The following is a 17,148-nucleotide window of genomic DNA, read 5'->3' as shown; positions in this document are numbered from 1 at the left end:
GATTTTGAATTTTTTTTTGTGTGTGTATAAATTTGCACCAATGTCTGGTTGATTTTTTTGTGAAAAATTTTTCATCAGTTGATGCGCTTCACTATCAGTGCGTGCCTTGCCTGTGGAAAAAGGACAGTGGGTATAGCAGGATCTGAGAGCTATTTCGGAAACATTTGGACAAGCTGAGCTTGTTTCAGTCGCTGCTGTGTAAGAGCAGTCAGAGCAGCCCAGGAATCACCGAAAAAAGGAGTGAAGGGCTACTTGTGTCAAAGCTACTCCATAGAGCAGCTGTGCTCATGGAGGGTCGAGTCCAGGTGGCTTCTCTTACGGTTGGACAGCAACCCACCTCATCCAGCTTGCTGCCTTTTTACAGTCCATTTTACTCACTGACGGAGGCTCTCGGTGGAGTCAGGCCCGCAAGACAGCATGCTGGGTTCAACCGCAGGGCAAAGCTGAAAGTGGATATTGAAGAGTGTGTTGGATTCCGGCGAGAAGGTGTGTTTGAGCTGTTCCCCGCTCACTGTTTCACTGTTCCACTTCTGGGCTGCAGTTCCGTTTCGGTGGGGACGGCGAGAAGGGCCCCGTGGTGTCCGCGCAGGAGGCCCAGGCACAGGCGATCCTCTCCCAGGCCAGGGTGCGTACCACCTCGCTCGTGGGATGACCAATCGCTGACACCACTTTGCTGAGGGCAGGGTTGGAGTCCATCCAGGAGGACATCCTTGGAGCCGCAGCATGCTTGGACAGATGCAGGAGACTGTGAATAATGCCCACCTGTCCCTGGGGGAGCAGGTGTCCAGGGAAGCAGCAGTGGATAGAGGGGGGTGTCTGGAATGTTCAGGAACATGTTATCATGCTCTTTTTTTAAATTTATGAAACTGAAAACACACACACACACACACACATTTTCAGAACCGCTTGTCCCTTACGGGGTCACGGGGAACCGGAGCCTACCCGGCAACACAGGGCGTAAGGCCAGAGGGGGAGGGGACACACCCAGGACAGAACGCCAGTCTGTCGCAAGGCACCCCAAGCGGGACTCAAACCCCAAACCCACTGGAGAGCAGGACTGTGGTCCAACCCACTGCGCCACCGCACCCCCTGAAACTGAAAACATTCCATATTATTTTTTTTGGTAACTAAAATGTTTTTACATTTATTTATCACACGCTTCTCTCCAAAAAGACATACAGTGATTATTACATTTATTTAGCAGACACTTTTCTCCAAAGCGACTTCCAATGAACTCTATGTAGTGTTATGAGCCCACACACCTTATTTACCGTGGTGACTTACACTGCTAGATACACTACTTACACTGGGTCACTCATCCATACATCAGTGGAACACACACACACACACACACACACACAAACTATGAGGGAAACTGAACAGCATGTCTTTGCACTGTGGGAGGAAACCAGAGCACCCACAGGAAACCCACACAGACACAGAGAGAACATACAGACTCTACTGAGCAGCGATCAAACCCATATCCTCTCGCACCACCAAGGTGCTGTGAGACAGCAGCACTACTTACTGTGCCACCCAACTAGTATTTATCTGAAACCTTTATTCACTGTGATTTACAGCGGTAGATACAGTACGGTAAACTCCCTACTGTCATTCCCACAGCAGAGCATTGTAACACACACACACACACACACACACACACGCTATGAGATACCCTGGTGCACTAATGCTACTTTCATGACCCTCTCCAGCTGGCCATGAGGGGTCCTCCTGGTCCTATGGGTCTTACAGGAAGGTCCGGACCCGTGGTAAGTGTCCTCCAGCTGCGCGTTCACTTTTCTGTCACACACACACCAGTGTGCAGAATTTAATCCTTCAGGCAGTGTGTTGCCCCTGGTTCCACGCAGGCATTGATGACAATACGTCATCTTTCCAGTGTATGGTGCAAGAACGTAACTGAAGTGCCTGCAAACAGTAGAATTCAGGTGTGACTAAACAACAGCACGGTGTGTGTGTGTGTGTATTGGCACTCCTGCTCATGCCACAGGTATGATGCCTTGCTCGCTCGTGCCCAAGGTCCCTGGTATCTCCTTGATCCATCTCTCCACTGCTGTACACCTGGGGAAACAGTAACAGCGGCCCCCTCCCGCCGGCTGTCCAGGGCTTGTACACACTCGTCGTCCTGCTGCGCTCAAGGCAGGGCACTGCGTGGAAAGTGGGGCAGGGCGCTCAGTTACCCCATGTCAGACAGGGTGCAGCTGCAAATGGAAGAGTAAAAAAAGAGTTGGGGTTTCTGGCGTTAACGCAAACAGAGTTAATGCCGGAATCCAGAGTTCATTCTCTGACCCTTTATTGTAGACAATGTTGCTGGAGAGACCAACAGGTAGCGCTAGGGAATCACATCCCGAAGGCCCAAGGCAAACTGTGGTATGAGGGAACGTATGGTAAACTGAAGAAAATGAATTATGAGTGTGACAGCAGCAATCCTGCAGGATAAAATAAGATCTAAATATCAAGTTGGAAACTGCATAGTATGGCAAAAAAATCACATCTGAGCAGCTTAACTGCTCTCTGTGGATATGGATATAGATATGGGTATGGATGTGGATACAGAAATGCATATGGATACAGGGTTATGCTACAGGAAAGACTGTCAAAGGGATTCCAACAAATTTCTTTTTAACAACAACTTATGGTCATTGTAGTCTTTCCTGTGATGTTTTCCTACATGACCTTCATTAGTATGGTGCTGGTGATAATGTCACAGGTTTGTGTGTGTGTGTGTGTGTGTGTGTGTGTGTGTGTGTGTGTATTAGCCTAATTTGCTTATTCTGTCTATCTATCTATCTATCTATCTATCTATCTATCTATCTATCTATCTAATACCCTTTATTTATGAATTATATCATGAGTTGTGAAAGAGCAGCCATCTAAGCTGTAAATCAGCCCTGTTCCCATGTTCAGTATCAACCAATGACCTGTGAAATGATGTGGCGTTGCTTTCTGATGTCCTTCTCAGGGCCTTCCTGGTGCTCCGGGACTGAAAGGTGAGACGGGAGACCCGGGTCCTCAGGTGAGACACTGCAGTTTTTAAGCGTTGCTCAATGTGTGTCAGTAGCCGTACAACACACACACACACACACACACACACACACACACACACACAAACACACGTTGGAAAAAGGTGTGAATTGGCTCCTACTGGCTATCAACAAAGTGATGACATAAAATCAAATATCACTTGCTGGAAATCTGCCACAATGTTAGTTTTTGTATTATTGCCGCTGTTAAATTATGAAGCTTACAGGACTGACAGTTGTTTGTGACATCTAACCACAACTGACTGTGTTCAATTCAAGGGTCCAAGGGGCATCCAGGGTCCCTCAGGTCAATCTGGAAAACCTGGCAAAAGGGTAAGAGTGCCAACATGTTTTGCGCGTGCGTGCGTGCGTGCGTGCGTGCGTGTGTGTGTGTGCATGATATGTCCTTTGGTTGGGGGTGAATGCCCACGGTGCATTTCAGAGCAGAAATGGTTTAATAACATTAAAATGTTTCCTTTTTCCGTTTTCTTTAATTTCCAAGTTAATAATGGGAGTGTCCCACAGTAATTTAATTTTAATCTCATTTTCATTCACCTATAATAACGGGTCGTGTCTATTGGCTCAGCGGAATTGGTTATGCTCCATCACATTGTTGGAAGTGGTTTGTGTATTTATGTGTTTTTTAATTAAATATCAAGTGTGTCACTTGTCGCAGGGACGTGCCGGAGCCGATGGAGCCCGGGGCCTGCCGGGGGAATCAGGGTCCAAGGTACTACAGCTGTCAGTGTTCTCGCAGTCCATGCATCTCTCGTATAAAAAACAAGTGTCATTTTTTCATGGCCTTGATGACAACTTTGAGTCGCGACACAGCCAGATGTCGCCACTTTGGTGTGACACAGCTATAGAAATGGAGACGTGTGGCGTCACCATGTGGCCTCATTGTTGTCCTCTCGTTTCCAGGGCGACAGGGGCTTCGATGGACTGCCAGGCCTCCCTGGAGAGAAGGGCCACAGGGTGAGCTTCTCCAACCCATTCAAAGTTCAGCCTCTTTGCAGGGGGTCAGTCAGTGTTTCTGACATCCGTGAGAACACACCTGGCAGTTGTTAGGAGTGATTGTTGAATTATTTCACGCACAAGAACCTGCTTCAAAAACCACAGAGAGGTAAAGATAAAGGCAACGCGTGCCACATGTTTGTGGCAGCTGGATCACAGCTTCCGGGAAACGAGCGAGAAAATGACTTGAGTTTGACAATTGTGGACACGTGTCTAACGCGTGAAAAACTGTTTTTTTCTAGAATATTCTTAACTGATCCGGAAAGCAAAAGAATTTTGACAGCTGGGTAGAATATAATAAATTCATTAGGAGTAGCTACAAATTTTATACATATAAAAATTATATATATAATGGTGCAAAAAGAGATGTACAAACAGCATTTATCTCAAACATTTTTATTAGAACATTGGCACAGCAAAAAAGTGTTCTCAGTCCAAGGATCCTGTTTTCTGAAGGACCTGTACTTCAAGCAAACCTTCCCCACCTCCCTAACACCCCCAAGCTCCCTTTCTTCCCACAGCCAAAAAACAGTCACCCCATCATTTTGCCCATAAGTCCTCCCAGTGGTTGCACACCTACTTTACTCATTTTTCCCATAATGCAACCATTTACATTAAACACATTTCCCGCTAAAACACAGTAACACGGGTCGATACAACATACATATATATATACATATATATATATATATATATGTGTGTGTGTATCTAAACTGAAAAATTGTCAATTTCACTGAGAAGACATTTTTATACATGTAAAAATTTGTTTTTAATTGAAATATAAACATACTACGAATGAATACTGTGAATTCTGTAATTTATATGCTCGCTTCAGTGCCGTTCATAATACCATATTCATATTAGAGTGTCGTTAAGCAACAGGTTCCTCATTCGTCTCTTGACTCAAACATTATTATATTACACATATACTATAACTGCACCATTGGGCACCATGCCACCCAATAATAAACATATATGGATGCTATAACACCCATAACTATTTCACTTTTGTGACTATTTCAATAACCCTTCATATTGTGTCAATAAATATAACAGTAATATTTCTTTTTTAAAACCATCCTGTGACCCTCCAGCCACCTTCATTTGGGTCATGACCAGAATGTGAAAAAGTGTGTATTTACCAAACGTAGTGTCACACTACTTCCTATATCACCTTATATTTATTCATCGTGATATGCGCTGTTTCTCTTATGTTAACATGTTATTTTTATATATATCTTAACGTATTCATGTTTACTCCAGTCCTTTTCCTACAGTCCTTTCACTTGTCATCATTTTCTCATTTTTCACTGAATCCTCTCCAGTGTGGTCCCGTGTTATTTGTCTGTGGGTAAAATTTGACGCTATGGGGGAGTTCCAGACTGAGTTCTACAAGGTCCGAATTAGAGCTTTGTGGAGAGACGGGCGAAGGGCTCAGCTCACTGGCAGGTTCTTCCCTGTTAATTAGAGGCCAGCTCTGCCGTGGGGCTCGCCAGCCGCCAGCACCACAGTAAATACCGGTTACCCCCGATGAGGGGGACAGGACAGTAGCTCTGGGATAGTCTGCTTCTTCACCTTGATCATAATATGCACGCGTGTCCCTCTTTCTTCTCTGCCCTCCTTGCTGCTGCCTGTGCCTCCCAGGGCGAACCCGGTGTGCAAGGCCCTCCTGGACCCTCTGGAGAGGACGGTCAAAGGGTGAGCGTTGCCTCCCGCCACAAGCCCCACCTCTGACTCTCTGACAGAGCATTAACCGTCCCTCTCTCCACCTATCTCTTCAGGGAGAAGATGGAGAAGTTGGGCCGAGGGGTCTCTCCGGAGAGAGTGTAAGAGTCACGTGCACCGGGGGGGGGGGTGGTTTCTCCTCGGGGTAGGCTCAACACGCTGGGGAGGATGCTGGAATGTCCTCAGAGCAGGAGGACTGCAGCCGCTGTCATTGCAATGCTCTTCCGTCCCAGCGTCTCCTTTATGTCCATGCCAGCCGCTCCCCTGCGGACTTTCCAGGGCCCACGTGTTGAACGACTGCGCCTGAAAGAAATCCAACCGCATCTGTCCCGCACACAATTGAACGCACCTCGAATGTGCGCCTCCAGGACTGACATAAATACCCTGGAAGCAATTAAGTAGCACGGCGAATATGCTGGGATTGGAAACAGTCCAGTACCAGCCTTAGTATGTATATGTATAGTTATATATAAAAATGATAAATATATTTTTTACCGCAAGCAGAGCCACATAAAAAGTAAAAAATGGATGTGCAAATGTAAGAAATATGCACATATTATATTTAGTGGGGCTACTGAATTTTGCATAGCTGAGTAGATACTACCTGATACGGAGAACGACCGCTAGAGGGCAGTCTAATTAACGCTCCTCGCTGATCATGTCTCAAGAACTAATTGCATTTGTTCCACATTTAGGGTCCCAGGGGGCTTCTGGGCCCAAGGGGACCCCCGGGTTCTCCTGGACAACCGGTACGTGTGTCTTTAACTCGTGTTGTTGAGCCTCTTGTGCTTGGATTGAATTTCCTCCGGATGGAGAGGTAGCAGACAGCTGTGCTTGATTTCCTCAGGGTGTCGCCGGGGTGGACGGCCCGCCCGGCCCAAAGGGGAACATGGTAAGAGTGGAATTATTTACTGTTTTGACTGAAGTAAGTTTAGTTTAATTTGATGGATAGATTAGTCAATTAATTAATCAATGGATTTGTTTTATTTTTACATTTATTTAATTATTTATTTATTCTTTTTTAAAATTTTCTTTTTTTTTTATTTTTTACAAAACAGAACATGTGCAATCGTTCCATCTGCACACAAACGTTGCACCAAGGCTCTAATGTTGTCCGTCTTACAGAATGCCCGTTTTTGCCCCGTGGCCGGAGCGTTGGATATCGAATACTTATTTGTGTTAAATATCTTTATTTGCATATTTGAGATAAAATTGCATAGGTAAAGCATTATTTATCACATTGCTGGGTTAGGTGAAACAAAGGCAGAATATACATGTTCAGGCCAAAATGGGCAGCACTGTGCTCCCCTGTACACGTTGGCCCAGTAGGTGAAAGTTTATGGTAACGTTCTGTTTACTTTGGCACTTTACCAGGCAGGGTTGTACACAATGGTGCCATTTATTTCTTCTGTTTTTAATACTTTTGTGAATGGCAGTGGGTGACAGTATCACAGAGACAGGAAGAGCACACTAAGAAAATGCAGATATGTCCATATACATAAAACAGGGTCAAAAGGTTACAGTATTTCAAATGTAGGATCATGTAGCAGCACATACTGAAATATGTTCCAGAAGGGTGTCCAGACATTGCACAATTCATGCAAATTATTATGCAGATCAAATGTTAATTTTTTCTAGTGGAAGAAACATAAACACTTGAGCTTAAGGCATTGACCATAACATTATAATACATGTCCCAGGCGAGTGCATAAGAGTGATCAGCCAACAATCCATAACTTTATTGAAATAAGAGTCTGATTAATGAAACGTTGTATATTGTCTCTTTATTATATACTGTCTCTTTATTGTATACTAATAGCTATCGCACCTGGAATTGCCTATTTATTTCCCACGTTTTCGGTCCTTATTGAGATCTCTCTCTCCTCCTTGGATGCACACGGCAGACATGCAGCTTACACACCTTTGTAATAATGGCACTGCGGGACACAACCGGACCGTGTGTCGCTAACCATGGCCACAGCTGATGTGTTTTGTCTTTTGACCTGCAGGGACCCCAAGGAGAGCCAGGTCCACCTGGGCAGCAGGGAATCACTGGAGCTCAGGTAGGTGTCAGTACGTCACCTGTGCCCCCCACCCCTCACCCAGTCTTCTGCCACACTCTACAGAATGTGTTATCAAAGTGAGAAGGGATGGGGGTTGCTTGTTCCATCTGATGGGCCCCTGCTGTCCATCTGCCTTCCGGCACAGAGCCGAGCTGCTGAAAGCGTCCTATTCAGCTCAGCAAGAGCCACACTTACAGGAACTCGGATAGGTGCTGGGTTTCCACGGAGACAACATAATCGTTACTTTGTTCGTCAGCACCGTCGCTGGCGCTGTGGACTGATCCTGTGTAAAGCTGTGCTCCGTGCCTTTAACTGCATCGCGGTCACCGCGTCCCTGTCCTCTTACTCCTTCTAGGGTCTTCCTGGTCCACAAGGCCCCATTGGACCACCTGGTGAAAAAGTAAGTCCTGGTAGACCTCCAGTTTTACCACGTACCATGTCCTTCACTCCAGGGTAGCAGCATGCACACACACACAACATACTGTTATTGTTCCCCACAGTTTTTTCAAAATATGGTTTAGTCTGACACATTCAAAGAGCTGAATCTCAATTAATGGAGCAGTTCAAGTTAAGCACCAAGCCAGGAGGACAGGAGCAGGCTCTCTCCTGGGGCTTGAACCAACAACCTTTGCCTTACAACACCATGCTTGTAACCATTATGCTGGCTGCCATCACTTACAAAGAAGTAGTTACATTTATTTATTTTACCTTCTTGTAAAGTTACCTGAAATTGAGACAATCCACTACATGTAGAATCTTTTATTTTATCATTAGCAATAGAATTTACAGTATTCAGGGTAGGTACTGTGTATATTATCAAATGGCAAATGCTGGCGGTGGTTCCTCTGTATTTTATGCTGTCTTTATGAGAAGCTGCTGCTTCATCTGCTGATCTCAGTGTCGCTGCCCTTCTTCTGTCCCCAGGGCCCCCAGGGCAGACCCGGGCTGGCTGGCCTTCCTGGCTCGGACGGTCCTCCCGTGAGTCCCGCGCTCTGCAGCGTAGCTCAGTGACCCTCTGTGGTCCACACCTCGACCGGCGACCGCGCTCCTCTGCACGGGGCCCTATCACCAGTCCCAAAAGTGTGATCCCACACAGCTCCAGTGGGAGCTTTCCGCAGTCGTCTTCCTCAAGGCTGCCTTCACATCACGCTTCCTGTTCATATGTACAACATGACCTGTGAAAAAAGCATATTCTGTCATACATACCATATTACCTGTCAACAAGCAGGTACATCCTGTAGAGACAGTCACCCCACCGGATTTGGGACAAACGCTGGGAAAATTTTACAACAATAAGAAGCAAACACTGAACAAAACAAAACATTTCCATAGTTATATCGGTTTTGTACTCGTTTGTCCCGAAATGGGTTCTGTGAGACCAGGCTGCATGTTTCACTTGAGATCAGCGCTGGAGCTGCCGGGTGTCTGAGATTCTGCGCGGTGTTGTTTCTCCACAGGGTCACCCTGGGAAAGAGGGGCCCCCAGGAGAGAAAGGGGCCCTGGTAAGAACACACTTTCATTATGTTAAGGCCATGTTTTTGTGTCCTCAGTGTTTGTGTGACTGGTGTGTGTTGGACTTTATTGGATATGGATGGATGGATGGATGGATGGATGGATGGATGGATGGACGGACGGACGGACGGACGGAACACAAGTGAAATGATGTGTGTCTTTCCTTCCCTTCTAAGAGCTTCTTCATTTGTATTTCAGGGGCCGCCTGGTCCTCAGGGTCCCATTGGCTACCCTGGTCCACGAGGTGTGAAGGTACAGTCACCATGTGTGCTGTGTCCTTTGAGGTGCCCACCGCTCGAGTTGTCCAGCCGAGCACCACAGGTGACGCTGTGCTCTCTTTTGAACAGGGCGCAGATGGTGTTCGCGGACTCAAGGGTGCAAAAGGCGAAAAGGTAACGATTCTCCACTTATTTTGGTGAGAAGTTATGGTGCATCTCTTGTGACACATGGAAAGATCATGTGTAACTTACTGAAAGAGGAACCCGTGTGGTACATCCTGGTAATATTAACCCGCATTTTAAGCACTTTGTGTTAGACGTTGGGCTAGAAAGTTCACACTATGGTTCTTGCCACGGCTCTGTGTTCACCCCACGTAAGAATATCTTTTACACACACTGTTAGTGTAGTGGTCAGAGCTGCTGCCTTTAGACCCAAAGGTCACAGGTTCACATCCCTGCTGCAATACCCTTGAGCAAGGTACTTAGAGGGATCTAAGAGGGATTTTTTTGTGCGTGTGTTTTGTAAAGATGCGGAGCTGAACAAGTCCTTGTCTAATGAGGGCCAGCAGGCAGCAGGATTTTCAAATAATTGTGTGTGTGTATGTGTGTGTGTGTGTGTGTGTGTGTGTGTGTGTGCGCGTAGAGTCATCGTTCATTTCTGCAGATGATTTCCATTAGTTTCACAGCAATGAACATGTAACGCTCTGGCCGTCATGAAAATATATTGCGGGACCAACAGAGAGGGAAAAAACATCAGAACCTCTGAAAAGGCCACAAAAAGTGGGGTTTTAAAAAACTGCTGTTCATGTAATTATTATACTTTACACATAAGTTGTTCTGCTCAGAGTGTAAATCCTCCTCATACAGCTGAATGTTACCAAATCTTGTATCTCATTGTCTCTCTAATAACATGTTTATTTTATGTTGGAAACGAGATGCAGTATTACTGTAATTTACTGTAATTTAGTGGTATTTCTTGCCACTGTAGAAATAAATTGAGTCGAAACCTGCAATTATGCAGTTAGATTCTGAAGAGTCTTGTGAGTTCATAAGGTTTAATATCAGTTCTCATCGGTCTGTATGTTTGAGCTGTGGCCTAAGCTGCTTATTAGCAACAGCTTCAGATCTGAGTGAGCAGCAAGTGGCTGTTTAAGTGTTATTTATTTTAATTTATTTTTTAGCAGCAATTTTAGTACTGTGTCACAGCAATATAGACACACAGCATCATGTTATGAGTACAACCACATACATGTAGGCAAGGACAAAAACTGCACTATTTAGGAAATGTGACCAACTGCCATTATCCAAGAGGTCCTGCAATTCATATGACTTATCATACAGATGATAATATCATACAGGGCTGTATTCATTTCTTCCATCCAAAGCAAGGTCCTCCCTTAGGAATATTCATCTATTCACGGCCACAACAAAATATTACCACTAAACTAATAAAGTTAAGGGAATGAAAATGACACAGGTCCTAGTAAGTTTTGAATGCATCAGTGAGCAGGTTGAACATCCATTTAGTTCAAGACCATTTGAACAGAATATATTCCTCGTACTTTTAATTATGTTAACATCCCAAGTAGAATGGAAATGCAAATAATTGTACTGTACAGTGTGGCTCATTGCTAAAACAAGAAGCATTAGAATAATGAAGCAGAAATGAAAAGAGAAAGGAGGAGGCTGTGTAAGTGTTTTCCCAGGGGCCCCCCTCTGTTCTCCATCCTTTGTGTCTTGGATTCTATTGATGATGGGTGTGATTTGCCTCCAGGCCAGCAGGCGTCACTAGTCGAAATAATCCATGTACGTTGCTTTGGAGAAAAGTGTCTCCTAAACAAATAAATGTAAATGTACGTGCCCCAAAAACTTAGTTTGTTCCCTCTTAGAATCATGTATAAAAATATGAAGAGCAGCAGCAGGTGGTGTAGTGGTTACATTTGATGGACGCAGGTTCAGATCCCACCTCCTGCTGTAGCTTGCTTGAGAGAGGCCCTTACCTTTAGCAGACATGGTAAAAAATACCAGGCTATATAGATTAGTAAACAATTGGAAGTAGCTGTAATGTAAATTCTTTTGGAGAAATGGTTGGAGGAAGGGGGTGCGGTGGCGCAGTGGGTTGGATCGCAGTCCTGCTCTCCGGTGGGTCTGGGGTTCAAGTCCTGCCTGGGGTGCCTTGCGATGGACTGGCGTCTCGTCCTGGGTATGTCCCCTCCCCCTCCGGCCTTACACCCTGTGTTACCGGGTAGGCTCCGGTTCCCCGTATGGGACAAGCGGTTCTGAAAATGTGTGTGTGTGTGTGTGGTTGGAGGAATATAAAGTGCTGAATTTATATGCTGGATAACAGTGGAGGTTCAGCACAGATATATCCTTTTCCTCCTAATTTTTTCCATGCATTGTTTACCATACATAGTCAGAAGATCATAACTGGTATGTGCACTGCTGCAATCAATTGTATTGTTTATTATATTGGTTATCTAGGGGGTGCGGTGGCGCAGTGGGTTGGACCGGGTCCTGCTCTCCAGTGGGTCTGGGGTTTGAGTCCCACTTGGGTTCCCTTGCGATGGACTGGCGTCCCGTCCTGGGTGTGTCCCCTCCCCCTCTGGCCTTATGCCCTGTGTTGCTGGGTAGGCTCTGGTTCCCTGCGACCCTGTATGGGACAAGCGGTTCAGAAAATGTGTGTGTATATTGGTTATATTGTTGAATAAAATAGTTAGAGACTTTGATTTGATTTCAGGGAGAAGATGGGTTTCCCGGATTCAAGGGTGACATGGGTGTCAAAGGAGACAGGGTACGTTCTGACACCGGAAAAGACCGTGAAAACGGTATAAACAGCACCTGTACAGGTGTGGAATGTTCTGCCTGTTGGTGAGTCTTGAAGGAAGATGCGCTGTAACTGTCAGCGGCTGTGTTTGCGTAGGGCGAACTTGGAGTCATTGGGCCACGGGGCGAAGACGGACCCGAGGGCCCGAAAGGACGAGTCGGCCCTGCTGGAGAGGCAGGCCCCATTGGTTCTGCTGGAGAGAAGGTAGAGTCGCTCTCCATTCGGGTTATGATAAGTTTTATTTGAGATCGCTGTTGAATTTGAGTTTCACACACCTCCCAAAATCAGAGAGGTACGAGATCAGTCACCATGAGCTCGTCTTCTCAGTTATAGTTTGTCTCGTGCTGCGTTAAGTTCTCACCCTCCATCAGCCCATGTTTATTAGTTTCACCTGTTATAATGTCAGTGATCATGTCTCCCTTTGGACTGTCCAAACCATGTCCACTTGCCCACTGAGTTTCACTTCGTTCACATTCTTTTCATTGATTTCTTTTGTTTTTATTCTTCTGTTTTTTATTAAAGGTGAATATGTACATAAGTAATGACTATCTTATGTATGTATGTTTTGCTTTTTTTAAGTGTGCAGTAGATAATAACTACGGTACAACTCGCAAGATGTTAAGGCTGTGTGTTAAGAGTAAACTTTTTGTTTCATTAAGGGAAAACTGGGTGTTCCAGGACTACCGGGCTACCCAGGAAGACAAGGACCAAAGGTAAGTAAACTAACAAAATGCCAAGAAGAAGGTAACAGTTAGGAAGATCTGATAAGCTTTAAGTGCTTTGGTGCCACTGAAGCCATTAATGTGCCAGAATCCACTTTATTTGTTAAAGCGACCCATGGTAAAAGCATTGTAATTACAAACCTCTCACAATGTGGTTCAGAGGGGCAGTGGTTGGACACTACTTGTCTGGATGCTAGTCGTGCCGACTGGAGAAAGTTGTGCGTCTTGATGCTGTAACCGAGGTCTTTGCATTTCTCCTCACACCTTCGGTCTGCGCAACAGGTCGCTGTGAAGAAGCTGCAGCCCCCAGAATGGAAACAAGACCAACCTAGATAGAGCATGAATTCTCATGTCCATATTGTGATCAGGCTCAGCTGTGCAGACCGAGCAAAGCAAAGCAAAGATCAGCAGATGATGATTAATATTCCAGTCTGCATCACAGCTCTCCTGTAAAAAAGTGTCTGTCTGCCTTTCCGTCTGTCCGTCCACAGTGCGTTTTCTCTCTTTCCTTCCTGATTTTTTCCGGTGTGTCCTTCTCCAGGGTTCAACAGGTTTCCCTGGATTCCCAGGAGCCAACGGAGAGAAAGGTGCCAGGGTAAGCAAGAGTGTGTAGCTCAGTGAGTGTGAGGAATCAAAGTGAAATGGACTGTGTTACAAACATATTAGACATATGAATGCTAGAGGTCAGAGCAGGACACGGTGCAGAAGCAAAGCCACAGTGATGTTGACTTTGCACACAGGTGAAAGAATGATCTCTAAAGGGGCGAACAAATGAGTCGTACAAAAGTGTCTGCTGAGTGAAGGAATATAAATGTAATTCAAATAGAAACATGAAACACACACTTGATACCATATCAAGAAATGACAAACCCATCCCCCACATAACGGGGTCCTGTGCAATGGAAAATTTGTACACCAGCTTGGGAAAAATCTGTGTATCTATACACCATTTTCACATCACAGGCTTATTATTCAGTAAAATTGTTTTTTTTTCCCTTATTCAGTTTTTTTTTTTTCAACTCAACCCCTCTAGGTAATTCCTGACAACACAACTCCCATCACTGGTTATCAGATCAGAGCTCTCACTGAACAGAAAAACCAAGTAAACATGGTATAAACTCTCATGAGAACATTTCAGAAAAGTGCAGAACACAAAGAATTAATTCAGTTATGTGTAGAAACTTTGGTTAGAGCAGGGGAACATGGGAGCACAATGTTCAGCAGCTTCCCGTCACATTAGCAACCTCCGACACTCATAATGATGGATTAATGCCATTCAAATATCATAACTCCACAGCAAAATCAGTAGTGTTAGTATTATTAATAATTAATTTAGCTGATGCTGTAGATTTACTATGTTAAGCTCCTTTGTTAAGCAGTTACTTACCCATTTATACAGCTGGGTAAATTTTACTGGAGCAGTGCATGGTAACAGCTGCAATAACACAAATACCTTAACATTAGAGTAAATGATGCTTTAATGTCGCAAATAATCATCCAACATCAAACACTTGTGTGTAACAGTACAGAGCGTTAAAATACCATTTTTTTGTTTTTTAATCAATTTTAGCGGACACATTTTTCAACCAGGAATCAAGATTTTTTTTTTTTTTTTTAAATCCCCCCATAACAAATAACATTAATCTGATCCCCTCACAACAGGAATTGACCAAACGTGTTTAGCCCTTTCGGTGCAGGATGGGTGTACGTTGGAACTAGGCTGTGCGGACTGCTGGCAAACACTTTCCGCAGTTACGACTTCACCGACACCTTATTGCTGCACTCTGCACGCTGATCTTGGGCTAGTATTGGGTTTCGTGTTAAACTGCTCCAAAGGCGTCGCTTGCTCGCGGTTTGACGTGCTTTGTGTTGAAAAACACACTTAACTGTGTACAGATGAGATATCAGGGTGAACACAAACATTACATTTTTGGAAGAAATGCTTCATATATTTAATTATACTGCAGCATATTACTTATCAGCAGGATGGCTCTGCGAAAGCGGCCAATTTTCGTGTATTGCCAGCGCTGTGCCAATATTGGTCCAGGATGGATGCAAGCACACAGCTGGCAACACATCAAACTGTTTGCTGTTGTTTATGTCAGAGCGGCAAAGACATCGGGTGTAGTTTGGGGTACAGTTTGTCTCTAAGCAATAAACTGAGAGATGAGAGCCGGCCGGGGTGTTTCTCACACACTTAGACCCCACTGCTCCATATCCCAGCGGGCGTCAAGTTTCTTCCCTTTTTACATTTACATTTATTCATTTCCCAGACGCTTTTCTCAAAAGCAACTTGTAAGGGTTAAGTGGTGCTCAGCTGATATCGATGTCCAGGATTGTACCTGCAGTCCGCTCACTCTTCTATACAGCTCACCAGTGTGACACACACCTTATGGACAAGTTAGAGTCACCACCTTTGGGCTGTGGGAGGAAACCAGAGCACCTGGAGGCAAATCACACAACCACGGGGGAGAATGTGCAAACTGGACACTGAGCGAGCAGGAATCGAACCTGTGTTGCAGATGCACTGTCCAGACACCAGCCGCATCCTGTCTTGTTAACAGCTCCGATTTTTCTTCTTGTTTTATTCCCAAAGGGTGTAGCAGGCAAACCTGGTTCAAGGGGGCAAAGAGGTCCAACGGTATGTTTACCGACCTAGTGTGTCTTATTGTATGTGCGATTTCCGCATGTGCATAAGAGCATTCTTATTGGGTGTGTATTCTAGCAATCGCTTTCTTTTACTCATCACCTTTCTTGCTCTCTTCTTTTTTTTTCCTCCTCTTCATCCCAGGGTCCACGTGGTGCCCGGGGTGCGAGAGGTCCAACGGGGAAACCAGGCCCAAAGGTAGCGAAGAGTCGAACCCAGAGCTCTGTGTGTCTGTGCTGGTTCTGCTCTGGATCTGATGCTCCTCTTATCCCGTGTCTCTGCAGGGCACCGCCGGCAACGACGGTCCTCCAGGTCCGCCTGGTGAAAGAGTGAGTTCGGCCACTTGGGGGCAGCACCGAGCGCATGGACGCATGCACTGGAAAACACCCAGACACCGTACATCCGACACATACAATGTAGCAGAGCGTGACATTGCTGGCGTCGGGATGCCCACAAAGCCCGTTAGGGTTAGCGCGTTCAGAAGGCGGAGCTTAAATGACCTCCAGCATCTGTTTGGTGCTGGAATGCATTATACCTTCATGGTTTGATTTCCTGAAATGCAAAAAACAAAACGAGGCCAGATCTGTGCTCTGTTTTCATATGAGGGCTGCATAAATTTTTCCATTCAGTTCTTTTTGTCTTTCCCAATCATTTTTTTAAGCCATGTGCGTTTAAGTCCTCTCCTCCTTTCGCCATTCAGTCCCACTGGGTTTCTTGCAGCACAAATTACACTTTCCTGCTGCTTACCAAATCACTGCGTAGGGCATGCAGTTCCTGTTTCCTGAAAGGCCTGCGTGCTTTACGGATGACGTTGATTGGTTTATGTATAAAACACATTGCACAGTCAGTGCACACTTTAAATAATTAACACTGGAGACGAATCTATAGACTCATTAGGCTTAATGAAACATTTAAGAGTCGTGTTGCTTGTACCGTGATCCATGTACAGCGCTGTGCAAAAGTTTTAGGCACCTGGGGAAAAAGCTGTAAAGTGAGAATGATTCCAAAAATAATGCTCTTAATGAATAAACTTCCCACAAAGCTCAGTAACCATCCATCGTCAACAAGCGCTTGTCCCGAGGACGACCACCTTGTGTCTTGTTGCTATAGTCACTCTTGCCGTGGTGTAAGATCTGAGAGTCTCACATTTTCAGTATGTTTGTCTCTCGCTCAGTTTCATTGTCTCCATACAACTGTTTCTGCTTCACTTAATCGCTGTGCCATACAAAGATCTCAAGTCCTCTATTTGGAAAATGGTTTATTGCTGTTTTACCTTCTTTCTTTAACGACATACAAAACCCTCACTGTAATACTGTAACTTTTTGCAAAAGGAATGCTTGGAAATTTAAAATATGCTCCCTCCCATCAACACTAATGCAGAA

The 17,148-nt window shown here is 45.1% G+C and overlaps 1 protein-coding gene across 4 annotated transcripts in view; it reads left to right on the top strand.

Moving 5' to 3' along the window:
- Positions 1-17,148, top strand: part of col11a1a (collagen, type XI, alpha 1a) — an 87,805-nt gene that overhangs the window by 36,904 nt on the left and 33,753 nt on the right. For all 4 annotated transcript variants that reach the window (XM_018741311.2, XM_018741312.2, XM_018741310.2 and 1 more), the window contains 23 exons: positions 542-625; positions 1,713-1,769; positions 2,981-3,034; positions 3,321-3,374; positions 3,718-3,771; positions 3,963-4,016; positions 5,700-5,753; positions 5,837-5,881; positions 6,476-6,529; positions 6,628-6,672; positions 7,790-7,843; positions 8,199-8,243; positions 8,768-8,821; positions 9,301-9,345; positions 9,554-9,607; positions 9,703-9,747; positions 12,311-12,364; positions 12,494-12,601; positions 13,057-13,110; positions 13,661-13,714; positions 15,716-15,760; positions 15,911-15,964; positions 16,051-16,095. In XM_018741311.2, the coding sequence (XP_018596827.2) occupies positions 542-625; positions 1,713-1,769; positions 2,981-3,034; positions 3,321-3,374; positions 3,718-3,771; positions 3,963-4,016; positions 5,700-5,753; positions 5,837-5,881; positions 6,476-6,529; positions 6,628-6,672; positions 7,790-7,843; positions 8,199-8,243; positions 8,768-8,821; positions 9,301-9,345; positions 9,554-9,607; positions 9,703-9,747; positions 12,311-12,364; positions 12,494-12,601; positions 13,057-13,110; positions 13,661-13,714; positions 15,716-15,760; positions 15,911-15,964; positions 16,051-16,095 (1,266 nt within the window). The remainder of the gene's footprint in view (positions 1-541; positions 626-1,712; positions 1,770-2,980; positions 3,035-3,320; positions 3,375-3,717; positions 3,772-3,962; positions 4,017-5,699; positions 5,754-5,836; positions 5,882-6,475; positions 6,530-6,627; positions 6,673-7,789; positions 7,844-8,198; positions 8,244-8,767; positions 8,822-9,300; positions 9,346-9,553; positions 9,608-9,702; positions 9,748-12,310; positions 12,365-12,493; positions 12,602-13,056; positions 13,111-13,660; positions 13,715-15,715; positions 15,761-15,910; positions 15,965-16,050; positions 16,096-17,148) is intronic.

This window comes from Scleropages formosus, chromosome 19 (genome assembly GCF_900964775.1).
Source record: "Scleropages formosus chromosome 19, fSclFor1.1, whole genome shotgun sequence".
Classification (NCBI taxonomy): Eukaryota; Metazoa; Chordata; class Actinopteri; order Osteoglossiformes; family Osteoglossidae; genus Scleropages; species Scleropages formosus.
This window is presented reverse-complemented; position numbering and strand designations above follow the sequence as displayed.